General features: G+C 38.6%; 1 protein-coding gene across 4 annotated transcripts in view; it reads right to left on the reverse strand.

Moving 5' to 3' along the window:
* Positions 1 to 13,470, reverse strand: part of SUCLG2 (succinate-CoA ligase GDP-forming subunit beta) — a 136,333-nt gene that overhangs the window by 40,986 nt on the left and 81,877 nt on the right. For 2 of the 4 annotated variants that reach the window (XM_067303454.1, XM_067303455.1), the window contains exon 10: positions 13,203 to 13,264. The exons of the other annotated variants lie outside the window; for them this stretch is intronic. In XM_067303454.1, the coding sequence (XP_067159555.1) occupies positions 13,223 to 13,264 (42 nt within the window). In that variant the 3' untranslated portion in view covers positions 13,203 to 13,222. The remainder of the gene's footprint in view (positions 1 to 13,202; positions 13,265 to 13,470) is intronic. 4 annotated transcript variants of the gene reach the window in all.

Consider the following 13,470-nt stretch of genomic DNA (forward strand, 5'->3'; position numbering starts at 1 on the left):
GGCACGGTCAGCCCAAAGGCCATCCTATCGGCCATGCAATTTAATGGCAGGGCTGCCGTGGTGCTTGCATGTGAGGCACTCGGCGGCTCCCTGGGGGACACGGGCGATGCCCTGCCGTGACAACCTGAGCGGGCTGCTGCTCTGCCCTGCGGTGCGCCCCGCCGCCCCGCGCTCCCGGGAAACGCACATCTGGCCACCTGCAGCTCTTCTGTTTGCTCAGGCTTATTGTTATATAATTAGAAACGGTTTCTGAAGTACTGCAACACTCAATATTGCATACAAAAAAGGTCATGCAAATGTACACCGGATTTGCATAAATCATACATACATATTCAGATGCTCACACGTACCCGCTGCCATTTGCATTTCACTGTAGCAGATCACAAGTATGAAATTAAGAAAAAAATAACCCCATCTAGTTCTCTCTTCCTCCCCTTACTTGTCTGACAAGTAAAACAAGCATGTAAGTGAAAAAGAAAGAAAAAAAGTATTTTTTAAGTCATACTAGAACATTCTAGGTAAATATGATATTGTGTAAGTAGTGAAAAGTATTTTTCTTCATTGATTTACATATCTTATGCGTGCTCTACTCTGCCAAACAGAATACATTATATAAGTAAAGTATGTAAGTAAATTGCAGCAAGTAAGGTTAGCTTATTCTTAACAACCTCTTCTACTCCCTTTGCTCAAAAAATCTTTTTATTATATTTAGTGTTTTTTTTCCTGCCAAAAACATCTGAATTATTCTGGAAATTTTAGCAAAATCTATTTGGTCAGATATTACCCACCTGTCTTTCCATACACAGATAATCACTTTCTTTTAACTGGAATTTCCAAAGGCATTCAGCTCAAAATGGTTGAACATTTATATTTTTCCTCCAGGAAATGAGCCTTCTTTCCTACAAGGAACGCATGGTCTGCCACTCCAATGAAAAACCAACAGTTTACATTAAAAACCTTGGATTTTCCACTCAGGCCTCTACTTCCCTTTCAGTTAAAACTCCTTCAGTTAAAGTAGCTGTTTCAATTATTGCTTAGGTATCACTGTTACAAAAAAAATAGCTTATTATTTCCATTCTGTTTTACAACAGAAAACACCTGAGAACTGGGACCCACTTTTCTCTACAGAAGCAGAGTCTATAGAGGCTCTTGGAGCTTAGTGACTTATGCCAAAAGACAGTTGTAGCCCCGTTTGTAGCTTCTGGCCCCCACGGTTACCTGCTGCCCTCCCCCAAGTGCAGTCCCTGAAAGCCCACCGCCATCTGTGTGGTTGCAAATTGTCCACTGGTGCCTCCTCGTGTTCAGCACCTGAGACTATTCCACCTAAATTCAGTGAGAGATTCACACCAGAACAAGGTACTTAACCTTAGCCAGCTACCATGGGAGCACACTTCACCCACTTCAAAAATAAAAAATAAGCAAACTTTTTGCTTATAGATTTGCAGGAATTAATCAATCCATGTTGACAGAAGGTTGAATTATTTATTTCACTTTTCACTGGATTTTGAGTCTACATTTTAAAAATGAATCCACACTATCACTTTAAGACATGTTATTTCCTCTCCATTATTAAATACAGGAATTTAAAATTACTTTCCCTTCCAATGTTTTAGAAGGTATTGTTTTAAAAGGCTGGATTTTGTTGAATATAGAGGTCACAGAAATAGCATCCTCTCACAAAAGGAGGGAATAAATCACTGAAAAATTGAAAATACTAACAGCAGTAGCAGGAAGGATGCTTTCAGGACAAGAACCGTTTCACGGTGAGCAGAGAGATTTCATGAATTTACCTGGCACATTTCCAAATTAGACATGCCGCCCTCACTCAGCAAGTAACAAAATGCAATTTAAAACTACAGAAGATAGTCTCTGGACTTATCTTGTTTACTGACTGAAGGGCTACAAGTCTAAGTGAAAATATCCACAATATTTGTAAAACATTGTTAAATTCCAGCTTAATAAGAAAAGGAGGGAAGGATTTGCAGAACACTGAGTGTTAGCAGAAAATGTTGGAAGAAACCAACAGATAAACTGAATGAAAAACAACCACTTGAACACACACTGCCTGACTTATGGGAATACCAACTAATATATATTTTTGTACCTTTGGAGGGGTCGGGGCAGGGGGGATATTTCCTTCTTTATTTTTGCAAAAGTTAGCCAGAATCCACTATGGTGTCTGGGAGTGCAAAACAGAGACAAACACAGATTTTGAAGATGGGGTGGAAAGTTCAAAACAGTTTCAGGGAAACTATTTCCCTCCCCAAAGATATTAACTAGAACCATAAAGAATATTCAAAAAGTCAATTAAGCTCAGTACTATACATGCAGTTAAAGCAAGAGTCATGGAATGATCAAGTGAATGAGCAGTGTTCACTGTATCTGATATAAACAGTGAATAATGATCCTTTTTTTTTTTTAAGGATGGTTAAAGTGTTGTACATGAAAGATAACAGTGTGATATCCACAAAAAATCAGATATATTCACAGAATCAGAGCCCAAGCTTGGCTTATGACTGAGGTGGTTACTTCTGTAGATCATGGCTTTTACACCCTCTGGCTGCTCTGCAAAGACTCGATTCCCTACTATTCCCCATTCCTGGTTAATAACAGCTATATTGGAGCCATCTAAATCAGTCAAACTTCCATGAAAGTCGAAGAACCGTGGTTAGCTGCCCTCAGGATGGGTTAGGAAGATTCCCCCCCTAACCTGCCCCCCCCCCAAACCACCTACATAAAGAACTGGGCAGGGGGAGACGGAACAATCAAGTTTTCTGCAGATTGCTCTCAAAAGTCAAGTACGAGTGCCAAAAGAGACGAGCTCTCCACTCTTCTCACTATTTTAAACTAAACAACCTATTTCAGGAACTCTTAGGACAGTAAAATATTTAAGGGTACAACACAGAGGACATATTTTGACAAACAGGACTAATGTGCGTCTTCCTGGAACAGGACAGCTTTTTTGTTATGTCTAGCAGCAAGAGTAAGAACTACATGATTGTGGTAGATGGGGACTTGATTTGCCTAATACTTAAGCACATGACAAGCTTTAAAAGTGAATAGTCTCATTTATTTCAGCTTTACACACTCTCTCAGAATAATAGATAATAAAACATTAAAACTTGAAACAGGTTTGAATATCTTGTTGAATTGGAGCATGAATAATGAAGCTGTGAAATAATTCAGTCTCACCTTAAACAAAACAGATATTCAAGTGAAGGAAAAAATTTTGCTCTTTCATTAAGTCATATTTCAAATCATTTTCATCTCTTCCACAGCCTTTTTCATCATTCTGTGCTCAGCTATGCAAATGAATGGATGAACAAACGCCAAGGAATACTTTTCTTATTCAAACATAAATTAAATACATCCTTTGACTGGAAAGATGGAGTAGAGCCTGCTCTAAAACCAAAGTTCACACACCTCAGAAGAATACATTCCCTAAATCAAGAGTATAAAGTAAAAAAGGCATATATAGTGGAATACAGAAAATACCAGAAGATACACTTGCATGTCAAAATCCCATTTCCATAGAACTGGGTGGATGTTCTAATAGATCCTTTTCTTAAAAAGCTACCAAAGGGTTTAAAAGCCACCTACTTGCCAGACCTGCACAACATTATTCTTAATCAAGTTTCAATTTCTCTAGAAGTCGAAACTGTGCCAGCTTTATTTCAGCGAGTACATGGAATTCATAGCAATAGGTTCGAACAAGCCCCCCATCAGCATCTATTTCCTAGACCAGGATGCAAACCAGAGCGCAAGTTTGGCGTAAGATATTGGTCGCAGCAGAGACAAGTGCACTACCTGTACTCATGAATTTTCCCCTCCTTCCTGATAACCACGTCACTGAACCTGGCATAGCAATATCAGGCCACTTTTTCAGCTCAGATAAAAATCTTATTTAAAAAAAATCATATCCTTCCCCCCTGCCCCTCCTTTTTTTGAAGTATAGACGTATCTTTACACTACGAGTCTTTGCAAGATCAGGCCCTTTATTCTTTGGTCTATACCAGATCATTTTACGATGGGCAAAGGGGTTATTAATTTTATCACGTATCATCAGTTTATCACCAGCTAATCTATGCTCTATCCACCTCTGCTCCATTCATCAAGCGTGCTTCTGAAATTATAAGTAAAACCAGCTGACTTTCATTTCCCTGTCACAAGAAGAGCATGTCCTACCCAGTACGAAGGGCTGAAAGCACCTATTTAAGATATACAGTTCATCATCCAGACCTATTTCTATCAGGAACAGATGGAGGTGAGACGATTAAATTTCTTCATTTTGATGGAAAGAACAAACACTTTCCTAGACAGCCATAACAACTCAAATCACTTAAAAATAATGGAAATTAACATGTGATTTTCTCTATAGAGTATTTTAAATAGGGAAATCTAAAACTTTTACTAATATATTATTTCCTACTGATATTATCAAATGATTTGTGTTTCACTGCCCAGCAAGTATGCTAAATGGATTATCTATAAATAGAATCATAATAAATTACTCATCTCACCAAGATGAATTACCAAATTGTTTGAGATTCCTCAAAATCTCTTCCCTTTTTATACTCACTAAGTGTAAAAGGAGTCACACAAAATTTCAAAATCTAAGCAATTTGTGAAGTACAATAATAGATCACAAAAGTGTTTAATCCTTTATTAGTGGCATTTCCTTTAAACAGGCAGTACTAACGCACATAAACATAACTATACATTATACTGCACATGCTGGATATGACATCAGGCATTTAGCAATCAGAGATGACGGTGCATGGTTTACAAGATGGAGATTTTTCTTGTTCAAATAATAAAAGATTTTCCCCAGGGTTACAAACGTCAGTGGTCATACTAATCCAATACTTCCAAAACTGGCAGTTAAAATAATTCATATTAGGCCTTGATCAACAGTATACGGCTATTCGCCAGCGTGACCTTCTACCACTGCTACTCCAAGCACAAAAATGGGTGGTTTCCAGAGTAAGGTATTCCTGCTATCTTACTACTTGTACCCATTGCCCTTTACATCAGAACCTGGTTTTGAGTAATATGAGTAATACTGCAGTATGACACTACAATAAAAGATATGTACGGTCTTGTACCTGTTATCATGTATTTCTCCTAACTCAAACACTTCTTCTGCAAACTTAGCCATCCTAAACACTGGATACCTCAGAGAAGTCCAGACTCCCCAGTCCCAAGCACTACTGAACAAACAAGCTTAAAAAAAAAAAATCCTTTCTTATTCTAATCATTAATCACGTAGCCCAAACCAGGCAGGAATATACAACAAACCCTGATCGCATAGCAGCTCATAGTTCTCCTGTAGTATATCTTAAGGAAAACTATTGTAAGAGGGTAAGGCAGACTAATCTGAAGAGATGAAGAAGTCTGCTCAGCGCCAGTGTCAAAGTTAGTTAATTAGAGATCTCCTGTCTCCTTCAACACAAATCCTTTCAAACCTAAAGGCCAAATTTCTGCTGTGGTTCCTCCCCACGTTTTTCAGCATTTATCTTTTAGGGATACATTTGTAATTTTCCCTATTCTACTACAAAAAAGGTGGTTACAAAAAATCTTTGCTAATTTCTCTCTTAGTAAGTTTGTTTTCACATACATTTTTTAAGATTCATTACAACAGATTTTACAATGCCAAAAGGCATTCAACTTTTTAGTGCCTATAAACTCATAATAAACTATATCTATATATCAGAATTACTTAGGGTGCAACAATACACATGCTCTTGAAAAATACATTTATCTTGATTATAAATACATACTGACAATTCAAATACACATTTTTAAAATGCAACAGTCCTCATATTTTCATAAATATTGGTAATATGCTATCAGTATCTAGAAAAAAAATTAAATGAAAGAATGACTTGTCAATGCTTTAAGCACTCTAAAAGATGCGTAATCATTAAAGTCATTCCTGCAAATGCAGACACATATTCGAAGAAATCCTTGTTAGATTTCTATTAAGTCTATATTTCCTCACCAATGCAGCATTGATAAATATGTGGGAAGAGTCCTATATTATTCCTGTAAACCCAAATCCTATGGTATCTATAAAAGAACTGTGAGGATTAGCACTTTCCAAGCAGATGTGCTTCAATATCCTTGGTTAAAGGCAAAGCATTTGTACAAATTTCTCAGGCAGAAAATACAGCATGCATTTGTCAACTTCTCCCAGTTTTACAAGATGTTTCTGTGTTCTAATAGGTCATTTCTGTCTCTGAAAACTGTCATTCTATGATAGTAATCTTACACTTTCAAAAGCTTCAAAAGCCAAAGCACTACTGCTCATATAAAACTACTAATCACAGGTTTAGACTTAGGACTTTCTTCTGAACTTTCACAGAATCAGGAAAAAGAAACCTCAAGTCCTTTCATTGGCCCCAAGGCAGGATCAACTCTTCCTAAAACACCCTGGATAAACTTTTTTGTTTAGTCTGTTCTTAAACCTGCAATACTGGATATTCTATAAGCTCCTTAGATAAACTACTGCAGGGCTCAACTACCTTTTCTGCTGGAGAATTTTCAAAAGATCTAACCTAACTTTCTTTGCATCTTGCCTAGCCCCAGTAGGCACAGCATATCATTTATTCCCTTCTTTGTAGTTATCTCATCACATATCTCAACTCTTAAGCCTCTTTCCAGATTGCTCTTCTTTGGACTTTCTATTCTACTTCAAGTGAAAATCATTGGCGTTTTTGCTGCTTCTTAGACTGCAACCCTAAAACTCGGATCAAAATCTTAGTTTAGAGCTTGCATTCAGCTGAGGCCATGAGGTCACACAGGCAGGACTCAGCACCAAAGACTCTCCAGATCTTGATTTTACCCCCACTTCAGCCTTTAACCTGTAACACTGGGCAAGTTTCCTTCACCTTTTTGTGTCTGGTTCCTCTTTAATCCTCTGACACTTAAAAATTTTTTAAATAACAAAGAGAAAGAGATGATTTCTCCCTACCAGTTTACACACACCTCTCTCCCCTCCCCCCCAAGGCAAAAAGGGCTCTCTACATGCTATTAGGAGATAATAATATTAGGTGGACATATTAAGATTCTGCTTCTGAAGACTACACGGTATATACGAACAATTTATTAGAAATCTCCTTATACTAATGTCAAAATTGCAACACAAAACCAACAGGTTTTATTATGACCTTTTTTTAATTCAACATTTCATTTACACAGAAATAATGCTAAGTACAAATACAGCTATGCAACAAGTATTAAAGAAAAAGTGAAAACTTTTATCATTTCCTTAGCACTTAATTTTCTTAATGGACTAGATAATTTTTAGTCTTCAGAGCAGCTGTCTACGGTAGATGAGTATTACATCCCATAGTTCACAGAAGAGCGGTGGAAAAACAGAGCAGTCCAAGCCTCAACTTGCACAAGCATCCACTAATTAATTTCACGTGCCATCACCTTCAGACCCCAGCTAGAGCTGCAAAGGGGTGACTATTCCCAGGTTGGAGCACCGGACTTGCAGTCACTGCCAGTAGAACCAACGGGTTCTTTGAATTTTGGTAAACCTGGAACTTGGGCATCTTAGAGCACTTACCAAAACACATACAGGAGATGCTCGTGGGGAACACAGGAGAGGGGAAGAGGGGAAGGAGAGAGACAGTTTCCACTGAAGCCAGTATGCTAGCTGGTGCTCTAGTCTGGGAAAAAAAATCTAAAAATTCTGGTCACAGTTCAAATTTTCAGAATTGCTTCCACTGTCACAGAGATCTAGCACTATTGGCATGTAGCCTATAACACACAGACATTTTTCACTACAACAACCTTCCAGCTACAGCTTTAAAAGTGCTCAGAACAGCACACCATGCCTTACCCTCTTGTGTGCATCAGAAAAACACAAAAGACAAAGACTTTTCATGCTGTATAAAGAAGAGCTGGGTAATGAAGTGTGTAAAGGGTGCATAATATTTGAATGAGAAAGCAAAAAGATTCCTAATGACTACATAAGAATATGGTTCCCTCTACATTATCTGAAACGGCGTGCAATCTGACAATCCAAACAAATGCAGTGCTAACACTCTATATGTCTATATATCTATATGTCTATAACTGAACGCTGTTTACATTTTTTTATCATTATATACACAGTAACATAGGCTGCATATGTGATAGAGAAGGTTATCTGACCCTAATGCTTTAAGTCTTTTCTTTCTTAAAGCACCAATAAACCCACTACTGATGGTGAATCAGTTAAATGCAGGAGGTGCATGACAGACTATTCACAACCAGATTGCACTATGATAGGGTTTACTATCATGGCAAATGGGGCCAGATTGATTTTTTAAAATCTCTACATGCTATTTTCTATTTATGACTTTTAAAGTTTACTCATTGAAAAAAAAAAAAGAAAAATTACCTTACCACTCCCCCTCCCGTAGTAACAGGCACCCTTCTCCCCCTCTGCACAGAAGTGCCCAGCACCAACAGTAACAACCACTCTCATCAACAGGCACAGGCAAGCCTAGAAGAAAATCAAATGAGGCGGTTCTGTTTACGGATGTTGCCTTTGGTGTCCAAGCTGCAGGTCTTCTTCATAGTCAAGACAGACTTGGCAGCCTTGACTGATTGCCATGGCTAATATTGCAACGAACACTCTGCAGATCATGTTAAACAGCGGTGCAAACTGTCTGCTCTCACAACGTGGCTGCCTGTATTATTTTTATTTTTATTTGCTGTGATAATATCTCAGTGCCCGATCCTGGATCGGGAACATCACGAACCAACACGCCCCTCTGCTCCCTTCCAGGCTCTTTTCTCCTTCCCACCGCTGCCTGATAGGACGCCATCAGCGGGCAGGCTGCGCGCAGCAACTGGTTGGGAACAGAGTAATTCTTCTGGCGATGCCTGAGAACAAAAGCCTACCTGCCAAAACCCCTTTTTGGCTCAGGAGAGCTAAATGGTTTCTAACACGACAGTCAAACACAAGGCACAGAGTCACTGAACAAGACAGATTTTTTGCACAATTTCCAGGAAAAAAAAAGTCTCAAGCTTTATAGTCAGGTACAGTCAGAAAACAAGCCTAAAAGAGCCTTTCCCCTAGAAATGGGGGAAGCTTTGTTCTGAGTTGCAGAGTAAGAGGGAAGAGTCCAGAAATACACAGAGGCAATTACTACATTCTCAATTGCCTGAACGTTTGCAGACTTTCTGAATTGTCTTAACTGAGCTAATTAGCTCACCCAAAATAAAGACCAAATAAATTGGCAGCATTTATTTTTATTTCTGAAAACTCAAAAATGAATATCACAAACCCTTTCTCTTAGTAGAAAGTTACTCCCTTCTGTTGCCACGTATGGACGGCAACTTTAAGAAAACTAATACTAAAAGTCCCTCAAGCCAAAAGGATAAACCGGTGATAGAACTGTCTCATATAATAACGAAGAATAAAGTGCATTACTTTCACACCAAGCACAGCTGGAAAATAAGCGAATTGTAAAATTATGATTTAATGACATCCCCTTTCAGAATTCTGTTCACTCTTTCAGATGTCTGGAAAATGAAAAGCTCCAAGATCTCCACTTCGCACACAACTTAATGGCAAGACACATCAGTGCCATTATTTTTCCCATCACTTAGGTGGACAGAGAGATGCATCTGACATAAGCAAACAGGCTCAGCAAAGTGACAGGAATAAGAATGCTTATTCCACATTCCTAAAACAATAATTTGAGTCTGAACTACAGGATGGCTAAAGGAAAAAAACAAATTAAGCTTTACTTGTGTTTGATATTAATTATTCCCTGTATATGAGTTAACAGATGTCAACACAGAATATTTTTTCGAGAGAAAAGTTTGACAATCTGTCAATACAGTTTTATGCCTATACGACAAGCAAACACTCGTTAACATCAATTGATTTGATTAATCTTTGCTGTCATCACTGACAGGCTTCAAAAAAGGTTGTCAAAGGAGCTTTGGGGGAAAAAAACAACCCACAAACAACAAACAATTCTGGCATCTAAGTCTCTATATTTTAGTGTTGCTCTCTATTTGGAATCAATTGTTAAGCTCAGTACTAGAGCCAGTCAATGGCAAAACAAACCTGCTTACAGCTTAGTTTGCTTTATTTACATAATAGAAGCCTGAAATACATACATGTATTATGTTAGGGATAGGGAACAAGAAGAGAAAGGGAAGGTGTACTGCCATAAGCCTGAAGAAAGACTGCGCAGTTTTGTGCCTGGGTCGCCTATCCCAAGCATATGTACCATTCACGTCAGCATGAACGGGCAACTCTCCTGTGCCAGTAATCTGTACAATATTACCTTAATTCTATCAAGACAGCATGGGAGAACAAGGTAGCAGATGCTGCCTTGCTTCAGGTTATAGGCAAAGGCCTGACGCATCCTACCCAACTGCAGTCACCAAATACATCTGATCAAGTAAGAGCTTAGTCGTTCCGGGCTCTCATACTCAACTAGGGACCTCAAGAAAGTGATTCAGCCAACCTAACATCTGAAACATCCCCCTCAAGATGCCTCCCTCTGCAATGTGTATAAAAAACGCCAAGAGAAACACCTGTAGGCAAGTCAGGAGAGTCAATTACATGGGCCAGCTCCAGGCCGAAGCAGAGGGCTGAGCTGGCAACCGAGCTTCAGTGTCCCGGACAGCAGATTTATTGACAAGACTGTTTTTTCAGTTTTAGCCTTTCAGAAACAGTGGAATCCTACCATCAAATGGTAACTATAGCAGTTTTGGTCTTCAACATGAATAAAATGAGCACCTGTTGAACTTGGTGAGGATGTGAGAGTACTCAAAGATGAGGACGCTAGTGAGAAGTGAACTAGCACTTCCAGCATCTAGGAGAGAGGCATGTGGCACCCAGAACCTCTGAAACACTGAAGAAAACCTTATTTGCTACCTGACTGCAGGACAAAGAGAAGCACTGAAGTTCCTGCCGTGCCTCCCAGCAGCTCAAACACCGACAACCAAACCCTCTCCCCTCTACTGTTACTACCTGAAAATAGAGAAGACGGTTCATTTTTTGCCAAAGCAGATGCACCACACAAACTCAGAGAAACAAGACAGGCAAGAAATAAGAGAGACTCTGGAATTTAGATTATGAAAAGAAAGGAATGCAGAACCATTGCAATGACCTGTCTGACCTAGGAGGTATTGGATACGGCAGCCTGCAAACAAGACCGGCAGAGTATAAAAGGGTCACTGACTCTAAAGGCAGCATTTCCATTCCAAAGCCAGGGAGTAACCTTCTGCAACAAACAAAACTTTAAAAAAAATTATAGACACTGACAACAGCCAGATTAAACCAGAATCAAACCAAAGATCTTTATTTTTCTCACAAACTATAGCCCCAGCTTCACTAAATCAAATCAGGGCACACCTGTATTTTTTGCTTTAATACAAAAATAGATACTTTAAAGACAAGTAAAGAGAGAGAAGGAGATCTATTTCAAAGTGCAATTGAACATTTCCTCCTGCAAGATCTCTCCTCTTGCAATGTCCTTAACACTTCCAGTGCCATATTTCAGTATACCTAAAAGTCAGCATTACTCCATATTAGAGCGCTGCAGACATTTTTTCAGGTTATTCATTCCTCAGAGGCTCTGTGTTGTTTGGAGACATTTACAACAATTAATTGGCCTCGGAGTTCCCAAGAGCAAATTTTCATCTTCTCAAATAAAGCGGAATCAGGTTAAAGGCTGCAAGAGTAATTACTGACCAGCTGCAAACTGTGAATGTTGCATTAGCCACAATGACTCTTGGGAGTAAAAACCTCAATATTAGTTAAGAAAAGAGAAGACTCATTCAATTAGCTTACTGTTTATCACTAAGCTAATGGACATACTTCATGGGGAGAGGAAATAACAAATATACATTTACCTTGTGTTCTGAAGAGAAAAAATAAAACATGAAATGTTTATTGTAAACTTGTACTGATAGTAAAACTGCAGAGCAGTAGGCAAAGGTACAAGTGCTTTGATGTTAGGCTGGTATAACTGCCAGAGCTGGTACAGTCTCCTATTACATACTGGGATATCCGCATATCTGCACTAATCCTAATGCAAATGAATATGGAATCAGTTATGCTGCATTTAGGCTAAAGCCTTCTGCATTCTGGGCCAGTCACAAGCCAAGAAAGGCACAGCTACAGCTGCACAGATACAGGCACAAGCGACTGTTTCTGCTCCCTTCCACGCCACCGTTTACTGCTTTGCCCCGCTGCCTCAATTAGCTTCACTAAGCCTGGAGAAAGCAGCTAGTGTTAAGCAGTGAGAGTACCCGGAATAGAAGGGGGACACATTTACAAATCAGATGTTGGGTATGCAGATATTATATAGCTGGGAAGCTACTGAAATGTCTTTGTTTTAAAATTGTTCAAACTATAAATTTCATCACCAAAATTAATACCTGCTGTTTGTGTTGTAGCAGAGAGAAAAAACCTATTTAGCACAGTAATCATCATCAGCTGAGTTGTGTATCTATGACTTTACTGCACCTGCTTCTCCATTACTGTATCTAATACAAGTTTTAAGAACTCAGTTATTTCTCAGTCCAACCTTGATTGTCATACTAAGCACGCACTGCAGAGCAATACAGACAAAGATGAACAGATCTTAGTGTAAAGTTCTGAGAAAAGCTACAACTCACAAAAACGAAAACAAGAATAACTGTGTCTACTAGCATCAGACTATGAAGGAAACTATCAGATTTTCTAACATGAATCTCAAGTCCCATCCTGCCTCTCTTTTGCCCCAGGCAAGACATCTTGCTTCTCTAGCTCTCCAGCTCTGTGTTCTTTGAGGCATGTTAACAACTCAAAGTTTGTAAGATCACTAACTAGAATGAGACAAACAACTCCCTTCTTTTGGGCCTTCGACAGAACATACATCTAGACCTCTAGAAACAAAAGATCCATGCTATCCAACCTATGAGAATGTAAAAAAAAAAAAAAAAAAAAAAAAACCAAAAAAAACAAAAAAACAAAAAACAAAAAACCAAAAAACCCAAAAAAAACAAAAAAACAAAAAAAAACCAAAAAAACCCAAAAAAAACAAAAAAAAACAAAAAAAACACACAACCAGGAAAAGTGTTTTAAATATTGTAGATGGCCCTCCCTAATATAGCTTAGCCATCATGGTACATGCCTTGAAAATGCGCAAGAATTACTATGGCAAAGAGCTTCCAATATAAATACTATATATGCTTACTAAATGCTGTAGATTTTCTTTCAGGTTTTGCCTTGGAACTCTGCTGCAAACAGCATCCTCATCTGTTTGAAAAAACACAGTGTTTTGTTGCTGTGCAAGATATATAATTATAGTGATGCAATTTTTACAGGAATGTGGTATTTAGGTGGACGAATATCGTAGATACAATGAATGTGAAAAAGGGGCTGAGGCAGAGAAAGAAGATAAAGTCAGATTCACAAAAGAAGTAAAATATTGAAATTGGGACCTCAGTGGAGATACTTAGGTC

The sequence above is a fragment of the Apteryx mantelli genome, chromosome 12, assembly GCF_036417845.1.
Source record: "Apteryx mantelli isolate bAptMan1 chromosome 12, bAptMan1.hap1, whole genome shotgun sequence".
In the NCBI taxonomy this organism is placed as follows: Eukaryota; Metazoa; Chordata; class Aves; order Apterygiformes; family Apterygidae; genus Apteryx; species Apteryx mantelli.